We start from the raw sequence: 12,323 nt of genomic DNA on the forward strand, positions 1-12,323 counted from the left end.
CTAATCGATATTTGGGGGCATGTGTAAGATGAAGAAATCGATTCATGTTTGCATTCCCAAGCTTGCCAGGCTATACAAACACTCTTCGCTTAGGCCAATATCAAATAAAACTCTTCAGTGAAAGGAAAAATTGATCAGGGTCCTGAAAAATCACCTTGGAAGACTCTGACACAAATCAAATTCCTGTCTTTTCTCTCTTGGTAGACAATTCAGTAAAACACAACTCTCACAATTGTCTTTCTGCTATGAATGACAAAGTAGTCCACCACATTATATCTTTCATCATGATAAAATGAATTATACTATGGAATTATGCTATATTATATTAGTTATAATATATAATTACCTCCCTCCCTGAAAGCAGGGATATTTTTTCCCTTTTATTTTGTCTGTGTATGCCTACTGCTCAGCACAGAACCTATTAATTAGTAATTAGCCCATAGAGGACAGACAAAACGAAGGATCTGGAATCAGGAGGACCTGTGTTCAAATCCCCCTTCAGATACTTACTAGTAGTGTGACCCTGGGCAAGTCTTTTAGCCTCTATTTGCCTCGATTTCCCCATCTGTAAGTGGGAATAATAATAGCACCTGCCTTCCAGTGTTCATGTGAACATCAAGTGAGATATTTTTTATAAAATGCTCTGCAAACATTAAAGTGCCATATAAATGCTAGCTATTATTATGACTACTATTAAGTTGCTTAGAAAATGCTTTTTTAACTTAAGTTGAATGAATTAGCCACACTTACTGAGTATGTACCCTGTGTCTGACTAAATATCTTAGAGACTACAAATGGTCAAGGCATTAGCCAGACTTTAATCTTATATAAGAAAATGAAAACATGCGATACTATAAATGGACTTGAAAAATGATTATTATTCATCACAACTTTTCTACATGAGGATAGAAAAACTCAAGCTTAAGGTTATATCAATTGCTCTGTGAGTTAAGATATCAGAGGCTGGAAACTTCCCCTACCTATTTTAAAATCAATAACTTTATTTTAAGTGTAAACATTCCTTTAAAAAAAGACAGATGTGGAAGGGGAAGATGTCTTGAAGACACGAGTTATAGTATCTGGTTAACCTGGATGGCCAGAGCTGTAATTAGTGATTTTTTGCCTGGAGGACAAGCAGTCCAAGCCATGCCTGGGGCAAGGAACATAATCCCTCAAATCAGTTATTTAAGATAATATCTGTGCATTGGGTGAGACCTCATGACATTGCTCCTTGGGGTGGAGCCAGAGACCTTGGAAAACTATAAAGCTACCACAGGAGGAGCGGGAGGAGCAGGTAGGGACAAATCTGGGAAGGAGATCACTATGATAAATGGATCATCTGTTAGTTCCTATTTTAACCAATTATTTTTTTTGAATAGGCACTAAGTTAGTTGTTTTACTAAAGGATTGTAAATTCTATCAGCAGCCCCTAAATTTCTGAGACAAAGGTGTGGTTGCCACATCTTTGCTATAGTTTAAAGAAAATTTCCCACGCCTAGAACAAGTGAACTACAAAAAGAGTTGTTAGGCCTTAAAACACCATTATACCAGTTATTTTCAAATAACCAATGGCACTGTCAGGAATCTCCATTTTGTCTAGTTACTGAAGTCAGAGACATGTTTAATGGTATAGGAATTATGTGTATGTGTATGTACATGTGTATATATATGTACATGTATGTATATATTCATTTCAATTATGTCATTTAAGTTTGGAGAAAAGAAAGTTTTTCAGGGCATACTGGAAAATACAGTGAATTTGTGGCTTATAAGACCTGGTTCTCAGAGTGACCTTGATACTAATTAGGTGGTGACTTTTGTTAATTCACTTTACCTCTAGGAACCCGGATTTTCTTGCCTTTAAAATTAGAGAGTTGGTTTAAATAGCCTCTAAGTCGTCATAGTATTTTAAAAATTCATTAATTCATTAAATAAACATTTATTAAAGAACTAACATATGCAAAGCACTGGAGGAACAAAGACATAAATAAAACAGTCATTGCCCTCAAGGAGCTTACATTTATTTCTACCAGGTGGACTTATGATTTTAAAAATATTCTTCACTCTTTCCTAAGTTATATTGGAATCACAACACAGCAAGGCCAAATGATTTCTCTGATAGAGAAAACCAGGAATGGAGCTATGTACTCCCATGTGGGTTGAAGGACCACCATTAAAGCAATGAGGAAGAGTGAAGTTTTTAAAAAAATTTTTACTTGCTGTTCCTCACACTCAATATTCCATCTTCCAATTCCACGTCCTTCCATTGGCTGAGCCTCATGCCTGGAATGTTCCTATTCTTACCTCAATCTTTGACTTCCTTGGCTTCCTTCAGGTCTCTGCTCAAATCCCACCTTTTTATAAAAGAACTTGGCCAGTCGCCCTGGGTATTAGTGCCTTCTCTCTGAGCTTATCTCCCATTTGCCCTTTATCTATATTGTATAGACACAGCGTTTTGCATGTTGCCTCCCCCATTTGCCTGGGAGCTCTGAGGACATGGACTGTTTTTGCCTTTCTTTGTATCCCAGGGCTTAGCACAGTTCCTGGAACATCAAAAATGCTTAATAAATGCCTATTGACTTGACTTGTTGATTTTCATTGGCAATTTTCTTCTATGTTATTACTTATTCCATGTTATTATTGGTAATTTATCTTAAGATGTAGATGGGCATTCAAGGCTGAAATTGAAAGAAAAAGGATTACTATTCAATAAATTTAGGTGAAGTAGATGTGAGGCAGAGAGTACCAGTGGCAAATTCATGATAAAGTTGTAGATGTTGGCTTCTTTGGCAGCTTTGATGATGTCTTCCATGGTTGCATCTTCTCTGCCATAGCGAATGTTCTCTGCAATTGTGGTGGAGAACAGGACTGGCTCTTGTTCAACAATCCCAATATGAGATCGGAGCCATTGAATATTAAGGGAACGAATATCATGTCCATCCAGGGTCACCTGCAGAATATAAAAACACAGTCACCACTGAGATCTCCTCCAGTAATGTGAATCTTAACATTTTGTCACAACCTGTCAGAAATGATTACTAACAAAAACACTTTGTAAATTGTAATGCACTTTGTAACTGTTCCAATGTTGATATACAGAACATGACCTTTTGGCAGGTAATGAGTTCTTCATCACTGGAGGTCTTCAAGGGGAGTTTAGATGACCACAGTTGAATATATTGTAGAGGGGATCCAAGCATCCAAGTAGAGGTTGGATTAGATGACCTCTAAGTTCCCTTGTAATGAAATTATTCTAAGATTCAATATAATCAAATCATTCTAAGATTTGACATAATGGGTCCGTCACTAAGGTGATTTAGCTCTAGCTCCAATTTAATAAATAGTAAGTACTTGCCAAGTACAAGACTTTTCAGAACAGTTTGTTTCAAAACATGGACAGTGTAATCACTGTCTGATTCAATGCATTTATTCTGTTGTTGGACAAGTTGCTTTTTTTTCTATCAGAACAAAGGAAAAAAATCTAAACTTGTTCTGGCAAAGCAAATGAAATGACTGTGAATCAGGTCAATCATTAAAGAATTACAAGACTCAAAAAAGAATTAAAAGTATCACACAGAGGACAGCACGGAAGGGCACACTGGGTGTGAACCAGTAGCAACATATGAAAAAGAAGGAGCTTTGAAGAGCTAGAGTAAAGCATGTCAACAGGAAAACGTAAGACTATAAAACGAGCTGTCCTGGCCACACAGCAATAGCAATGGATGACAGGTAGATAGCCCAAGTGCTCCACTGGGTAGTTTTACAGTATCAAGGGAAACTGAGGAAGGCCTCTAACACTTTGGGCAGATATGCTGTGATGAACTTATGGGAAGACAAGAGGAGAGAGGCACATGACAGGGGCAAGCACAGATGAGTTGTGATCTTCTTGGAAGGAATACTCACATTGATGAGAACATAGATACACTTGAAGAGCTAGGGATTTTGAATGTCTATTATCTTTAAACTAATACCCATGTTGTTGTTCATCCTTCATTTTCAAAGAGGATCAATGACGTCATGGGCGATGTCTTGACTTGTGCGGGAATTGGGTTTAAGTGAAGCAGAGTTGCACAGTCATCAGCATCATTTTCTCTTCCAGAATCATGGCAATCCAGTGACAGGACAAAGTCAAGACAACTGGCAATGGCTCAGGATGCAGTAGAGGACCCTGGAGTCTTTGATATCTGACCAAGCTCTAAGTGCTCCCCAGTACCTGCTTCAGCCACCTTCATGGCCAGTGGAACAAATTGTTCTCATCCATCCATTCCACCAGAGGAAGTCTTCACATGCTTGGGGTAGACTCACTGATGGGTTTGAGGACTTTCAGTTGCCCTCAAACTCGTTGAGCCATCAACTGAGATGGTATTACCAAAGTGTGACCTCTGCCCATGCTACAGCTCCTTGGAGCCACAGATGAGAGTTGGGTGACAGGTGGACACTAAAGGTGGATAAGCAGTCCTGCAAAGGGCTTGTTAGCCCTTACACTAGAAGTGCTAGTCCTCTCCGAACACCCCAATGCCCATGTAGGGCATTGGTAAGTAGTAAAAATATGGATATCAAAAGCCACAGCCTTTGTAAGTAACTATCACCATACTGGGGCATGAATTCCATAATAAATTTTACTTTTTGGTAGTACATACAAAGACACCTTGCTATTGTACACCAGTGTAATCTGAAAGTGGGGCATCAAGTTAAAAGACTATCTGCAAAAATGGCAGTCACTTTATGTCCTGTAAACTGTAGGTGCTAATCAGATAAGAGGAACGAGAGCCTTGAAAAGTGTATGAGAGAGACATCATGTCTGTGAAAAATGAGAAGTCACTTTTGTTGCTGACTTCTTTTCTGTTCCTCAAAATAATGCAGTTCTCCAGAGTGTGACAGCACAAGGAATTTCACAGGGACCATCAATAATGCGTGTTCAAATGTGCTTGTCACCCAGAATCAGAGAGGTCTGTGCCTGCCAACATGACTTTCCACTTCTAGCTAGGCTTTCAGCCAGTTAGGCTGGAGGGTGTCCAGAGCAGGGCCTCAAATTCATGCCAAATGAGGATCAGTTGAACAGACTGGGGAGAGTAAGGCTGGAGCAAAGAAGCCTTAGAGATGAACATGATAGTTATCCTCCTGGCATTTGAAGGGCAGTCATGGGGAAGAGAGATTAGACTTATCCTGCTTAGCCCCAGGTTACTAAATTAGGAGCAATGAACAGAATGTAACAAAGAGACCAACTTAAGCTTGATGTAAAGGAAACTCTCTGCCATTATAGGTCTCCGAAAGGGAATAGGCTGCCTCTGGAGATGTTGGCTTCCCCTCTCTAGAGATCTTCAAGCAGAGTCTCAGTAAATAGTTGTAAAGAGGATTTTTGTTCAGGTGTGATCTGGATTAAATGTCTACTAAGAGTCTTTCTGACCATGCAAATCTATGGTTCTGTGATTCTGTGACACATTTAAGGCTAAATTTGAGAAATTGCATAAACTTTGGGGGAAGATACCCACTACCAATAATTTAGAATTATCCCTAATCTGTAACTGAATCTTTTGTTTAAAATCTGTATGATTCTTGCTGTTCAGTAGTTTCAGTCCTGGACAACTCTTCGTGGCCCCATTTTGGGGTTGTCTTGGCAAAAATACTGGAGTGGTTTTCCATTTCCTTCTCCAGCTCATTTTGCAAATGAGGAAACTCAGGTTAACAGAGTGAAGTGACTTTCCCAGGGTCATACAGCTAGTAAGTGTCTGAGGCCGGATTTGAACTCAAGTTTTTCCAACTGCAGCCCAGGCGCTCTATCCATTATGCTACCTACAGATTCTTTTGGGATCCCTGGACCTGTAATTTATTTTGTTGATATTAGGAGCTCCCATTGATGTTGAGAAAATACCCTCTACCAGTGCAGATCACAAACTATTTTGCAATTTATAACCATAGAGGTTTGCATTGGGTACTGCGAAGTCCAAGACTTCCCTGGTGTTACACAACCAACTTATGTCAGAGGGAGAGACTTGAACCCAGATCTTCCTGAGTGAAAAGCCATCTCTGTCTGCTACTTTGTGCTGCCTCTAACTCTGTGCAACTTAGGTTTTAATGTGCTTGTCCTTACATTTTGAGCCTCTGTAACTTAGGTAAACAATTTATGCAAAAACAAACAAAAGAGACTGACAAGAAAATGTCAAGGAAGCTTAGGCTAAGAATGAAGGGTAAAAATTTCAAGCCTTGTTTTCCCAGGTAACTGGTTGGATCATTTTGACTGAACTGACTGTCAAATAAACTTGTCCAAATTCAATCCAAATAATTAATCAAACGGGTTGTTCCAACTCAGCAATTTAGTCAAAATGCTTGAATCAGGGGTAAATGTAGACACAGTCCCAGTGTAGACTAGAACTATTGTGGTCAAAGCATTCAAGGCCAACTTCACACACAGAAGGGATTTCCTGAAGAAACTCACCATGCCTTCACTGGGATCATAGAATCTCTGAATCAGTTGTATTGCTGTGCTTTTCCCAGCCCCACTGGGTCCTACAAAAGCAGTTGTCTCTCCAGATTTTATTTCCATGCTAAGGTTATCTAAAATCTGAAAAAATAAAATAAAATATAGTTCAGCTTTACAACGAATATCACACAAAGACATAAAATGAACAAAGGGTTGTCTAGGTCAATTTATTCACTCTTGCATCTATATATGCACACACACACACACGCACATGCACACTGACACTGGACTGTGCCAGTATTCACATTTGGATTTAATCTAATTGCTTACTTAACTAATGTCTGCTATTAGTGCATAAAAATATTTGTTTAGATCAGTGGAGTATTAAGTTAAATTGTTATTGTTGGTGCTTAGTATTAATTTTTTTAAAAAAAGGAATTCTGTTCTACCAAAGCCTCAAAATGAGGCAGAGTTGTTTTTTTTTTAAGTAATCAAAACATTAAGAAGATAGATCATCATAGAAGCATGATCTCCTAATTTGCAGGTTATCAGTAGATATTAGGAAATTTGTGTACTTCAGGCATGATACATACATTATATAACATTTTAAGGTTAGATTTTGGTTAATGTCTACATTAAAGAGCCAAATCATAATTATATTTATATGAAACATTTATATGAAAAATTTAAATTTCAGGGAGAAAATTAAACAAAAAAAGTTGATTAGAGCCTTCAATAAGTGAAAATGTTTTGGGATTTCCAGATATGGTTAAATTTTACCAATATTTCATTTCATACCAAAGAAATAATGCTAGCTTATATATATACACATACATACACATACACACATATATACACATACACAGATACGTGTATATATATATATATATAAGTATATATATATATATATATATACATTCTTGTTCTAATAACTCCAATAACTCAGTCAAAGAAGATCTTGTTTAGACAAATAAACAATCAGCCTTGAGGATAGAAATCTAAATAGAAATATAATTACTGAATTCCCATTCAAAAGCATTTATTCTTTTCTTTTTTGGAGGGGGGAAGGCAGGGTAACTGGGGCTAAGTGACTTGCCCAAGGTCACACAGCTAGTAAGTGTGTCAAGTGTCTGAGGCTGGATTTGAACTCAGGTCCCCCTGACTCCAGGGCCAGTGCTCTACTTACTGTACCACCTAGCTGCCCCTTCAAAAACATCTATTAACAAACCACAATGAGGCTACTCTTTCATCATAGGTATCTGATTTTTAATCATTATTTATTTATGCGTACCACCATCTATGCACAAGATTAAAACAAATCTTTTAGCTTTTCGTATTATCAATTTTAAGAATATCACATAAATTACAGATTCTGGAGGCAGTTGTATATATTTCTATGTAGTAGCCCATACCATGCTTATGTCTACACTTGTATCTATATCTATAGTGATAATTTTCTTTTTTATCTTCTCCAACACCTAGACCAACGTTTTGTACACAGTAGGTGCTAAATGTATGCATGCACGCCAGGTCATGCCAATTAAAGAGAATCTAATAGAGTTCCACTAGTAACAAAGAAAGACCTAGTTTAGCTGGTATGGCTTGAAAGGACCTTGATTTCCCTGAAGGGTCATTGCCTTGAAGACTGTTGCCGTGTAAGGTCAGGGAAATTCTCACTAGAGGGTGCTTGACTATCCCTATATCTGTGTTATGAGAATGTAATAACAGAGTGACACGTGCCCATCACTGGAACCTCTGACCTGGAAGCCCTTGTGAACCTGCCCTACCAATAAGAAAACACGCAGAGGAAGCCAAGGCATCTCTTTGCCACCTCATACACCCAACAGCTCAATATAATGGCACTTTCCCAGAATCCTAGGGAAGTTGAGAGATGAAGTTTTCCTCTTGCGTTGTCTCTGAAGACTGTGTACCTTACATAGTCATGTGTCAATAGAATGACATGACTTGTGTGACTAGTTTCAGCAACATCCCCATAGGTTTGACGGATCTCAAAGTACTGGGAGTTGGTGTTCTACCCAAGGCATGTGCACAGAATGGAGAACACAAAAGAATGTTCTAAGTGAGTCACCAGAGAGAAGAATTACACAATCCTTAAGATCATTTCCAGAAAGTTGACAATAAATCACCCCACTCCCAGAAACAATCAGCGTCAAGGGAACCAACCTTATTGTGGGATCTTGGAAATTATTAATCAAGTAAGAAGACTGTAATATGTTAATAAATAATATTTGTCACCAGAGGATAATTACCTTGACCTCAGGCCTGGAAGGATAATGGAAGGTCACGTTGTGGAACTGAATGTCACCCTTCACTCTATCCAGCTTGTAACCGTCTTCTGACATACAGTCAATGATTGGTTTCTAAAGCAGAATGGGTAGGGTTAAATGATAAAAAAGTAGGAGCTTCGGTGTTTATCCCAAGTCTCAGACTGACTTGGGTTTACTATTAGAAAAAATCCTCTGTCCGGAAGTCTTTCAAACACCCTCATATATCTTTGGATCCGAACTCATCTCTAGTTTTGCCTCACTTATGCTACACCCCTAAGAAAGTCCACTTAGATGGCTCTATCCTCCAAAGACGGAGCTTTACTGGGTTCCCTCTTGAATAAGCACACAGACTGGATAACCTACCAACTGCTTTCATTTTAATTTCTTAATATTTCCTGATATCAACCATTGATGGTGGTGTAACAGAAAATTACTGGAGTTCATGTGTGCTGATTGAAGTTGACTTTTTTCACTTTACTTTTCTTGCTTTCTTTTCTTTCACAATATGGCTCATATGAAAATGTTTTGCATGACTTCACATACATAATAGGTATCATATTGCTTGCCTTTTCAATGGGTCAGGGAAGGGCTGGAGGAAGGGAAAGAATTTGGAATTGAAAATTTTTTAAATGAATGTTTAAAATAAGATTAATTAATTTTTTTTTTCAAAAATGCTGGAGTTCTCTGTCTGAACCGAACTGAACTTCGTTGTCCTCAGCTAAATACTGGCAAGGGTTGGTAGATAATATTGAGTCTCTTTTTTCTTCAATCTCACTTGAATATGAAGATGCCAATACTCTAAGATGGCATAGCAGACAAAATGCTGGTTTTAGTGTCAGCAGGATCTATGTTTGAATTCTGCCTTAGACATTAACTCTGTGACCCTGACTGAGCAAATCATTTGTATAATAGATAATAGATCTCTTCCTGTCACCCTGGTTGCTACCCTATTGCCTACAAACATGCCAATAACTCCCCAATCATTCAAAAAAAATCCCATCTCGCTTGATCTCTGCTAGCTATTGTTGCATATCTCTTGTCTCTTTGGGGACTGAACTTAAGAAGGTAATCCTTCTATACCTCCAATTCCTCTCCTCTCACTCTCTTCTTAACTCTAATGACCAGATCTCAATTCTCATCCATCTTGCTCCCTCTGCAGCCTTTGACACTGTTGATCATCCTCTTTTCCTTGATAATCTTGTCTCATTCTGACCTGTCTGATGACTTCTTGATCTTTGCTATATCTTCATCTAGTCCAGTTCGCTCCCACTAACAGTAGATATCTCCAAATGCTCTGTCCTAGGCACACTTCTGTCCTTCTATATATTATTTCACTCAGAGATCTCATCAGCTCCCATAGATTCAATTATCATTTCTATGCAGATGATTCCTGGATCTCCTTATTCACCCCTAACCTCCTTCATGACTTTCAGTCTCAGTCTTCAGCTGACTACTGGATATATCAAGCTGGATGTGTCTTAGGCATCTTCAGTTCTCTATGTCCCAAACTATACTAGATTCTAGGGACATAAAGACAAAAGGATACAGTCCCTGCCCTATCTCTGCCTCCTCACTTCCTTGAAGTCCCAGTTAAAATCTCATCTCTGCAAGAAGCATTTCCCAATTCCCCTTAATGCTAATGCCTTCCCTATGTTGATTATCTCTAATTTATCCTACATATAATCTTGTTTGTACATAGTTTTTTGCATATTGTCTCCCCTGTTAGACTGTGAATTCTGAAAGCAGGGACTATTTTGTTGTTTTCATTTTTATTTTCTTTGTATGTCCAGCACATAGTGCCTGGCACATAGGAGATATTTAATAAATGTTTATTTTTTTAATATTTTTAATTTTTTAAAATTTAATTTTAATTTAAATTTTATTAAATATTAATATTAAATAAAAACACAAATATTATTATTTAAATGTATATCAGCATGAATAAGTCACATAGCCTCCCCTGGCCTCAGTTTCTCTAACTGTAAAAAGGGTCTGATAGTATCTCCCACAGGATCAAATGAGATCACATATAAAGCATTTTGCCAACATTAAAAGGGCTATATAAATATTGATTGGTATTGGGTTTGTTTTAAAACAATTGAATGGCCTGTAAGTTGGTTAATACATACCCGGTCTATTGTGTCAAAGATACTAGCAGCTGCTGCTCTCCCTGTGGCAAAAACTTCCAGACAAGGTGATGCCTGACCAAGGTTTAAAGCTCCTACCAAGACTCCAAAGAAAACCTGAAATGTGAAAGATATATTACAGTAATTATCCATCAATTTATATATACTTGGACTTTCTACAGTTTTGAAAAACCCTCCAGATCATTCTAATGATTACTAAAGATTATAAGATTGCTGGTGATACCTTACCCTGGCAGTCTGAAAGAAGCATGCTAGCCTCTAGGAAACTATAAGAGCATGTCCTGTTCATCCTTTAAAATCTCACAACTTTCTCTAGCACTGTTTTTACAAAACAAGTCTCGTAAGGTTGCCTCTGTCACAGCTCATCTGGGACTGATGAAGCAGGGCCTAGATAGACGCCTCGTTCTCCAGAATGATGGGATGCTAATTTGCCTAACAACATGAATGGTTTTAAAAATACAATTCTTATGAAAGATTTGGTCTTTAAGTCATATTTGTCAGTACTGCTACAAAGGCAATTCATAAGGAGAGGAATCAAATAAATTCAGTTCAATCCAACACTAATTTATTCATTCTAATAATCTAGCATCATCTCTAGAGATTTTTATAATCATTTTCCCACTATATTCCTCCCCCCCAAAAGTTACTAAGGTTTGGAATCTATTTTGTGGTTCGATGGGGATTTATTTTTCTTTTAAAAAATTTATTGATGCATTTTGTTTATACGTTATGAACATTTATTTTTTATTATTTTCGTTTCTTTAGAGAGCTCTTGTAATGAAGTAGAACAATTAAGCAAAACCAACAATACAGCGGCCTCATCTGAAAATTCATGCAATATTCCACATCTGTAGCAGCCCCTCAACCTCTCTATTTTTAAATTTTTCTTAATAGAAATCTATTTTCTCTCCCTCTTATGCCCAACCCCATTAAAAAATAAGAGAGAGAAAAGAAAAACAGATCCTTTGTAACATATATGCATAGTAAAGCAAAAAAAAATTCTCTCATTTGCTACATGTAAATATATGTGTGCCTATATAGGTCTATATATACATATATGTATGTATATATACACATATATACATGCATATACATACACACATACATATATACATACACTCACACCCACCCACATATATATATACACATACATACATATAAAATGTCTCATTCTCTGTCAAGAGGTGATTAGCCTATTTAGTCACTGGTCCTCTGGAATCATTGATAGTCATTGCGTTGACTATAGTTCTTATAGTTTGAAAAGCTGTTTATCTTTACAATGGTGTTGCTACTGTGTAAATTATGCTCCTCGTTTGCTCATTTTATTCTTCGTCAGTTTATGAAAGTCTTCAAAACAATTCATTTTTATAATATTGATGTCATAGCATAAGTTGTCCTTCTGGTCCTGCTTACTTCACTTGGTACCTATTTGTATAAGCATTTCCAGGTCTCCAAAATAATCTATTT

At 37.4% G+C, this 12,323-nt stretch overlaps 1 protein-coding gene across 1 annotated transcript in view; it reads right to left on the bottom strand.

Annotated features, from left to right (window-relative positions):
* Positions 1-12,323, bottom strand: part of ABCB11 (ATP binding cassette subfamily B member 11) — a 112,873-nt gene that overhangs the window by 54,641 nt on the left and 45,909 nt on the right. Inside the window, 4 exon segments of the mRNA XM_036743297.1 lie at positions 2,747-2,950; positions 6,437-6,562; positions 8,692-8,802; positions 10,839-10,952. Coding sequence (XP_036599192.1) covers positions 2,747-2,950; positions 6,437-6,562; positions 8,692-8,802; positions 10,839-10,952 — 555 coding nt within the window.

The sequence above is a fragment of the Trichosurus vulpecula genome, chromosome 2, assembly GCF_011100635.1.
Source record: "Trichosurus vulpecula isolate mTriVul1 chromosome 2, mTriVul1.pri, whole genome shotgun sequence".
NCBI classification, from domain to species: Eukaryota; Metazoa; Chordata; class Mammalia; order Diprotodontia; family Phalangeridae; genus Trichosurus; species Trichosurus vulpecula.